The 9,524-nt window shown below is 41.3% G+C and overlaps 1 protein-coding gene across 2 annotated transcripts in view; it reads right to left on the bottom strand.

Annotated features, from left to right (window-relative positions):
• FGF10 (fibroblast growth factor 10) overlaps window positions 1-9,524 on the bottom strand; it is a 117,825-nt gene that overhangs the window by 9,200 nt on the left and 99,101 nt on the right. For both annotated transcript variants that reach the window (XM_015424470.1, XM_015424468.1), the window contains exon 3: window positions 5,996-6,099. In XM_015424470.1, the coding sequence (XP_015279956.1) occupies window positions 5,996-6,099 (104 nt within the window). The remainder of the gene's footprint in view (window positions 1-5,995; window positions 6,100-9,524) is intronic.

The raw sequence follows: 9,524 nt of genomic DNA, 5'->3' as shown, positions 1-9,524 counted from the left end.
GAGCCTACAGGAAAGAACCCAGGATCCTCCTTGTCTTCCTGTATCTTTGGAGTATATGTAAGCTCTAGTGCCCTCATGACCTTAGCCCATATTCTATTATAGAGATTAGGAGGAAGAGTCTAGATTGAATGACAGGCACCATTTTCTTTCTCCTGCTCTAATAGTTCACCTTTTTCTGGCACTATGCTTGGGAGGCTCTTTGGAGTATATGTAAGCTCTAGTGCCCTCATGACCTTAGCCCATATTCTATTATAGAGATTAGGAGGAAGAGTCTAGATTGAATGACAGGCACCATTTTCTTTCTCCTGCTCTAATAGTTCACCTTTTTCTGGCACTATGCTTGGGAGGCCTGTATTTCTAGGAGGAGGGCTGCCCTCTGTACTGAGACTCCTGTCTCTTTTAGCAGAGAGGACAGTAGCCTATGAAGGAGCTGCCTGTTGCCCTAGACCAGTGAATTTTTTGTCATTTCCTCTCTAAGCCAGGAGAGAAATTTGACTGGGTTTCCTCTCCTGAGGGCTCAGTATTTTGGGAGACTATATTGGTAGTCTGTGAAGGGTTAAGACTCTCTGTGCCTTGGGAGCTAGATGTTCTCAGCCACTTTAGGGGAACCTGAAAGTGCAAGTAGCCACCATCACTCTCCTAACAGAGCCCCAAAATGGAGCCCTATCCCACCCACATCAGCTGAATCCGGTGGGGAAGAAGTAGGCTGTCTATTGTTGCTCCCTTTCCCAAAGGCCCAGCAATAAGGACTGTAAAATGTCCCTGCTAGAGACCTGACCCATGGACAAGAAGCAATTTGTCCTTTTAAAGAACCTCCCATCCAGATCCAGAGGAAAGGAGTAAAGAGTGGGGAAAAGAAAACTGGAGGAGGGGGTAATCCTCTTTCTCTCTCGCCCTCCACACCTTTCCAGTTCTCAATGGATACAGTCCTTCCGTGGTTCAGCCGACCGGGTACACTGCGCAGGAGACACGTCCCTCCTTGCCACGATCTGGAACAAGGAGGGGGCTCCATTCCAATGCCAAAAGGGACGGTGACAGAGATTCTGCACCACCCTTGGCCGCCTCTCTTGCCTCTGCTCTCCCCAGGCTGTTCACTGAGCGTCTGTCCCCAAAATCGTTGCACGCCACTGCAGCTGGATAGGGGGTGGGGAGAGCAGTTTACCACTGCCTTCCCAGTGGGGTCCGAGGCGTTCCTCTCGGTGCCGCGACCTCCTGGGGGCCTCCCAGGACTGCCGGTGCCGGATCCATTGTTATTCGAGGCCTACAGCTCTCGAATATGTTTTAGGGCTGGAAGGTAAGTACCTTCTCCCATTGCCCTTTAGGTCTCTGCTTCTTCTTCTAACCTTCTGGTGTCTTCTGGGATCTTCGTGCTCTTCAGAGCACAGCCAGCATGTCCTGCTCAGAAGGCAGGGCCAGTAAGACTGGGGATCAGAGGATAAACCCCTCCCCTCTGGGATCAAAGTTTGCCGGCCCTGCCTACGGAAGGGGGAGGTGCTTTCCCAGGAATAAGGAGTCAAGTACTGCCCCACTCCTGGACCACTGGAAAATGACCTTGTACTGCTTGTGTCTCAGTTCAGACATAATGCAAAACAATGGTTTATTTTAATGATGATCACTGAAACCAGGATTCAGCTTCCAAATGATCACTCAAATCTTGGTTTGCTGGTGTTATTGCCTTGGCAAAGGAACATTCTAGGATTTGTATGCCACACCATGAGGAAAACTAACTGCGGTTAGTTAACCAACTTCAACCTCTTATATTCTAATAGTCAAGTGTGGGCCCATCTGTGGATACTTAAACTGAAGGTCTGGGCTAAACTGACACAAAACAGTTCTGCAAAGTTGGGGGACCCCCCAGGTTTGCGGGGAAAAAATCTGAAAACCTTAAAAAATGAAATTGAAAGGTTTAAATATCCCCCAAACAACAGCATTGTCTGAGCAGATGCCATTTGCCATCTCTGTTGACACCTGGGAGCTGTGGTGGTGATGGTGGCTGAAGCCAGGAGCTGCGTTGGGCCCAGTGGTGGAGGACAGGAGCCATGCTGGGACCAGCCTCTGCCACTGGCCTCAGGGTGACCTTAGACACCAGCCCCACGTGGCTCACCAGCTTCACTGTTACAGTGGTACCTCCTCAGGGGCAGGGAGCCACAGCCACAGTTAACCTGGGGTCAGGAGGGATGGGGAGGCAGACATTACTGCTGCCGAGGGAGCAAAGCTGGGGGATGTGTAAAAATCCCCTCATAATTCTTGTTGGGTCCCCCACTTGGTAGTTTTAGATTGTAGTTTGACAGACTCTAACCATCGCTAGTGAAGTGGCCTGCATTCAGATGATGATGTAACCACAGTTAGTTTAATTAAACCATGGTTCTGCATTATAGCTGAACTCCACCTCTGTTTCCATTTAGGGACATACTTTCCTCATTCTATCTTAATTATGCTCCATTCATCTGTAAGTTCAATTTAACTAGGAGAATTTCTAAAATCAATTCCAAAACTAGACTGTATGCAGAACAAAGTAGGAGTCCAGTGACCCCTTTAAGATCAATAAAGTTTTATTCAAGGCATAAGCTTTCTTGTGCAAGCATACTTCTTCAGATACAGTGAAACAGAATTTCTTCAACCATTACATACAGAAAGGGGGGGGAGGTTTAGTTGCCAGGAAGGGCCAATTAGAGTCAAGACAGAGACAGAAACAAAATGGGAAATTACCAGTCCATACACATAAGTAGAGGGGGAGTAGTAAATTATCATACAGCGTAATAAAGATGTTTAACAGATACAAGGACCAAACAGAAATAATAAGCTTAGTTCATATAGTCTGTATGATCATTTAAATGATAATTTACTGCTCACCCTCTGACTATATGTATGGACTGGTAATTTCCAATTTTGTTTCTGTCTTGACTCTAATTGGCCCTTCCTGGCAACTAACCCCTCCTTTCTATATGTAATAGTTGAGGAAGAACTGAAGAAGTGTGCTTGCACACGGAAGCTTGTTGGTCAAAGGCACCACTGGACTCAAACTTTGTTCTACCACTTCAGACCAACCCGGCTACCCACCTGGATCTGGAGTGTATGCAGTTTGGTGCAATTTTACATTAATTTGTTTCTTTACAATGTGAATGTGCACAATGGAAAAAACCACCAAAGAAAATAAATCTCGATGTGATTGTCTATCTGGCTGCATCAAGATTACTGTTGTCCAGAGTAGTACTCATGGGAACTTTATCTTCCTACACATGGGTAAAAACCACATCGGAAGAAACTTGTTACAGCTGTATGCACAATTCTATCAAGACTGCTTTATTGCTGCACAGGAACACATCAGTATGGTGGGAAAGGAAGGAATTATCTGAAAGACTAAAAACTTTGACAAGCTGTGTATGCACAGAGCTTTGCACAAAATTTGGATATAAAAATGGGGGAACTGAGGATTCCTAGAACATCAGTTCTACTTTGGAAACTAGAACAGGTGGTTTGGAACAAGAAAAAAACTGGGAAGAAGTGTGGATGAGCAGTCAGTTTAAGCCTCAACATAAATAATAAAAACACATAAATGCCCTACAAGTATTGCTTGACTATGTGCTACTGAACCCTTCACTGGCTATTTCTAACTTTTAAGAGGGTAGATCATGATCCAGTAAACAGTGAAATCAGTGGACATAACTGCAGCCAGCTCTGTGACGGATTGTGGCCTTAGTTTCTCTCTTTTTCTTTTTTTGCAAATCTGAGTGGCTCAAATACATTTTCCCCCTTTTGCAAACTGAGTGAAGAGACCAAAAACTCAAATTCTAATTAGTGCCATCACATTGTCAGATCAAGTGATGCTATTCAAATATTCCCAAGAAATAAACCAGGCTAAGTTTAGCAAAATGATTAAAGGAAGATGAAAATGCACATGAGAATCTTCAGAGTTTTAAACATTTTGTGGTTATTTATAGTGCAATCCCAAGCAGAGTTATACCTTTCAAAGTCTAGTGATGTCAACAGGCTTAGAAGGATGTACCTCTGTTTAGGACTGCAGTGTTAATCTAAGAAAAACACAAACATTTGCTGAAATAATTAACACTCTTTTTTTTATATAATTAGTTCACGAGCCTATCAGGTTTAAGCCTAGCCATTGCTCATTGCATTAAAAAGGCAATATGATTATTGCTCAGCATGAGATAAAACAGAAGGGACTAGCACGGAATTCCAGTGAATACTGGATCAGATAATTACAATTTTCTGTGTAACTTCCTCCTGAACAAAAGCATAGGCAGTGATGTAAGTTTTCTCAGAAAAAAATCTGAACTGGACACTTTCCCAATGCCATAAATAAAGGGAAATCTGATTTAGCATATTTACTTTTACTTATATTTAGTACACAAAATTTAAAAATTACCACATGTTATTTTTTGTGTCTTAACAGAATTTAACAGGGTGGATCCAACCATGTTCCAAGGAGCCCACCTCTAGCCTAAGCAGCCTTTCTTCGACTTAGGTAGGGGTAGGAATGGATCCTTATCAATATTTGAACTGAAGTATTTGATTAAGAAAGAAAAAAAATCACATGGAGTTTCAATGTCAACGTTTTATGTGGGGATTATTCTTATTGGAATAATACTTGTAAAACTGTAAAGACAATACAGCATATACTTCCTGTACAGTTTGTAAATTTAAGGAGGGAAAATCCAAATGCACTGAAAACTGCTCATGTGCTAATTTTGGCAAAGCCAAAGAACTGCACGCATTATGCCCATGGATTTCTCTACCCACTCGCCTTTTGCAACAGAATTTACAGTGCAACCCTAAATGGAGTTACACTATTTCAAGCCTATTGACTTCAATGGACTTAGAAGGGTGTAACTTTGCTTAGGATTGCACTGTTAATTGTCTTCTCCATTGTTGTGCCATAGCATCCCTTGAATTACTGGAGAGTTCCTATCTGATTGGTGATTATGCTATCCCTTCCACCATGTAAAAGAGAAGACATATAAACTCTGGTTTCAATTTTGATTTGGGCTGCACCACCAATCAGGCAAATTTATAACCAGATTTTTTAAAATATATATATATTATTATTATATTTGTGGTTTTATCCCTCCCCTTTATTGATTTTAGAAACCAATAAAACATAAATATACTATCTCACACAATTCCTAGAGAGACTCACATGAAAAACATTAACGACAACTTTGAAACTGCAGAGCTTGCCTAATATTTGTTATTGGCCATGGCATCTATTTGTTGTTATTAATTTTATAAAACAATGACTCTTTAGACATGAAAAATTTCCTGGGGAAATTCCAAGGACTGGAAAATATTCTGCTTCACATAATTAAGAACCTTAGGGAAAAGCAATGAGAAAATGATGGAGCGTGTAATATTAAGAAAAAAGGTGGTATTGGGAAACTCCAGGGATGAGCAGAGATTGCGGAACAATTTTGAAAATGTGTAGATGTCAAGAATAAACCACAATTTGTGATGTGAATGAGCCTGAAATGCTCTACTTTTTGCTTCTTGGTTTAGGAAGCCTTTGTTACCGAGAAACAGGGATTCTAAATCAGCTGAAATCAGTTGTTCTGAATCAATCCCAGGTGAGAACCTGAATTTGGACATCTCAACAAATTGTGGTAATGCTGGAAACTTGGAAACTTAGTAAACTGGGAAGTCATCAGTCTTCACATTTATTTGGGTGTTTTAGATTGGAATGCTTTTAAATTGTGACTTTTTCATTATAATTTGTAATCTACCTGAAACAACAAGAAAAGTTAGGATATAAATATCTTAATAAATAAATAAAAGATGGGGAAGGAGGGAGGCAGCTCATATAACTTGAGAATTTCAGACTTGTCCACATCCCACTAAATTGTGCTTGTGCATCTATACCCAGAATTACAGTAAGGAAAGCCTTTTAGAACCCAATCTGCTAGACACATTTTTCAGAATTCCTACTGTGTTCAATGGAGCAATTTAAGCATGAGCTAAGATCAAGCAGAAGAAATGTACTTACAGAACCATAGACTTTTCCATTCTTGTTCATGGCTAAGTAATAGTTGCTGTTAATGGATTTAACTGCCACAACTCCAGTTTCTACAGATCGAATTGCCATTATACCTAACAATAAAAGGAAAATGAGAATGACTCAGATATATCAATTTATCATTGTTAAAGAAGAAATAAGATTTTCTGAACAAGAATTCGAATGGATCTTTCCAAGCCGTATTCCAAACATTATTCCAAATATTCACAGCAACTAAATGGGGCTGTACATACATGACCTTTCCCATTCTGTATGTTGTTGTGAGTCCTTTCGCTTTCTTATTACTGATATTCTTCATGCATTTGCTTCTTTTACACTACTTTGTGCTGTTTATATATTTATGCCATGTGCCCTTGACACAAAAAGGACATTAAAAATGTGCAAATTGAATGGTTATGGTAAAAACAGATTCAAAGAAACAGAAAAAGCACAAAAATGCACGCTCATGGGTTGGATTTGTACAAGGGAGAAGTTATATCAAAATGGGTATTTCTGAGTCAAAACACTATGGATGAGAAATTCAATATCATCCCTACTAATAACTAGTTGCCTTCAGAACTCTTTGCAACACAGATATACCCAAACGTTGTTTCAATTACCGTATTTCGTTTCCTATTCCTGCCTTTTAAACTCCATAAATATTGAAAGAGCTCAACCCTTCTTAGTGTAGCTTTTCACTGAAATTTATCAAAAGAGACATCTGAACCACAGCATTAAATTAAATCTATAGCATATGTCAATAGAATGTCAGATTCATCCCAATAGGCCAAAACAGTGGTAAGCACTTTATTCCTTATAGAGTATTTAAATAAAACTAAATCTCTCTGCCGTAGAGAGCAGCAGATACACTTCATTTTGGCAAGCATGTTGGTGTTTTGAGGTACAGTTACACTAAGCCTGGTGTGCCACAGTGTCTTGCTCTCTCAGATAACAGACAAAAAACCAAAACAAAATAAAACCCCCTACACGGGTCTGTTCGTAATCAAATCTGCTTAGCATTTTATCTCTGAAACAACTATGGGCATAGTTCCACTGGAGTAGGGGGTTTCTAGCTCTCTCAAAGACACACATGACAAGCAGATAATTCCTGCTCTTTTCCATGCCCACTGCAAATGTCATGGCTAGAGGGTCATTCCCCTTCCTTCCTTAAACATCTAGGCACCAGCACAAGTCCACAGAGTTCATAACAGATGGCTGAAAATGCTGTGCATGATAGCCCTCTGTTCAGGGCCAGCTCGTCACACTCTGCCCACAGTAAAACCTGAAAAGTAGAACCTTTCGGCTTTCAATATCTCGGGAGAGTTAAAATGGAATCATTATTTGAGACTTTGGAAAAAAACCTGCTATTAGACAGATGATCAAAAGATATCAGTATTCAGAACCTGTGTTGGGCTTACTCATGTAGGTGGCGATACCCACGCAATGTCTTGCTTTCTATCAGATTACAGGAACAAATAGCATTTTGATCTGTTTGGAACCATACATATTTAGCATTCCCCCCCAAAAAAAAACAACAACAACTACACTCAAGATTTCACTGGTGTTAGAAAGGTATGGTAACGTATCATTGACAGTCTTGCAACCTGTTTGAGACTGGGTGGAAATGTCAAATGTATGAAGTAGTACCTGTGAGGAAGGGGCTCATCTCTCTTCCTGAAATCCCTTTCCTTGGTGTCTACAATGGAACTGTGTCATAAAACCCTGCAATGCTGTTGTAGGTTTAGGGGACGTGTAGATGGGCCATCCAGAACATTCTGCTCCAGCTGAACATAATAGGCTTGGCCAGCTAGCAAGAACAACTGTGAATGATCCACAGTACCTCTAGATTGGACCATATAAAATACAGTTGACCCTAGGGTATGGAATTAGTCCCTCCCCTCCAGTTTCCTGCTGGAAATAAGCCAGTGGGATAACTGGGCTCTAGAATCTAAATCATCTATAAAACTTGTGTGGTGTTTTGCCATGTAAATACTGACCGATTTTCCACTAGCTGCTGCTCCGTCCTTGCTCTTCCTTTCCCCCGATTCTACATGTCAATTTCCCATTACTTGCTGTGCAGGCACATTTTGCCCCGCAGCTTTGCGGGGGAAATCGGGTGAAGCTGCGGGGCAAAATGCGCCTGCACAGCAAGTAGTAGGAAATTGACATGTAGAATCGTGGGGAAAGGAAGATCGAGGACGGAGCAGCGGCTAGTGGGAAAGCGGTCATGTGTGCATATTTTATTTCTGTGTTTCAGTGTGGACTTTTAAATATATGATGCTGTGTTCTAAAATAAAGACATGTAGAGTAAGAAAGAGGAGGGGCTGGATAGGTGAGTGAAGTGTGTTATGTTGGGATGGTAGCTGTATTCTAGGGGGCGGAGCTGACTGAGTGGTTCAGAGGGAGGCTTTGGGGGCTGTCACATGCTGAATAATGCACTCTCAATCCACTTTCAATGCACTTTAGTGATAATTTGCAAGCAGACTTTACCATTTTGCACAGTAAAATCCACTTGCAAAGTGCACTGAAAATGGATTGAATCACTCGGCATCATTCAGCATGTGTGAAAGCACCCTTTGTATGAGAGTTAGTGCTGAGCAGTGTGTGTAGAAGAAGGAACCTCAGGTGTTGTAGACTGTGAGAGAAATCTGTGGTCTGAGTGGAAGTTATTAGCCTGGGTGGCTAAATTGGGAAATTAAGTGGCAAGTGAGGAAATAAGCTCATATGGCTAGGTCTATTTAAGGAACCATTATGCTTATATACCTATCTGAAACTATTATGCTTATTAGCCATATAGAAACCATTACACTGTTTTACTTATAAAATCTATTCATATTTAAGAAAAACAACTGTTTCTGAAGAACTGAGCAGTAACTCACAGAAGCTCATACCCTGACACATATTTTGTTATTCTCTATGGTGCTGCTGAACTCTCGCTCTTTTCTACTGCTGCAGACAGACTAACACAGCTACCCATCTTGTCTATTTTAGACGATCCCCTTTTACCTCAGAGCCACCCCCACATGCTGACCCTTCTGTTAATTTACTACATACAACTAAGCCACCCTATTCTCTGTGTCCAACTAAGAAGTCAAAGGCAAGAGAGCCTTTGGTGGCAGTGAAAATTATGGAGGCAAGGAGGCACACACGGTCACCTCAGGACACTACAGAGTGGTGCCTTTATAGAGGTTACATATAAAGGGTTCACACAGAGAAAGGGAAAAATGTTACAGCACGTAGCTTGTCTCTTGTCTCTTTGTTCTATCTCTGTCCATACTCCTGGAGCAAGGAGAAAGGCTGGACCCCAGTAGTTACACCACCAGAAAGGTGAAAACAGTTTGAAAGAGAGGAGACAACTGAGAGGTGATATGATAACCATCTTCAAGTATTTGAAGGGTTGTCATATACAGGATGGTGTGGAGTTGTTTTCTGTTGTCCCAGAAGGTTGCACTGAACCAACAGGTTGAAATTAAATCAAAAGAGTTTTTGGCTAAACATGAGAAAGTACTTCCTGAGTGAA

The sequence above is a fragment of the Gekko japonicus genome, unplaced genomic scaffold (genome assembly GCF_001447785.1).
Source record: "Gekko japonicus isolate JY-2015 unplaced genomic scaffold, Gekko_japonicus_V1.1 scaffold82, whole genome shotgun sequence".
In the NCBI taxonomy this organism is placed as follows: Eukaryota; Metazoa; Chordata; class Lepidosauria; order Squamata; family Gekkonidae; genus Gekko; species Gekko japonicus.
The sequence above is the reverse complement of the archived record's forward strand: the minus strand, read 5'-3'. Positions and strand labels throughout refer to the sequence as shown.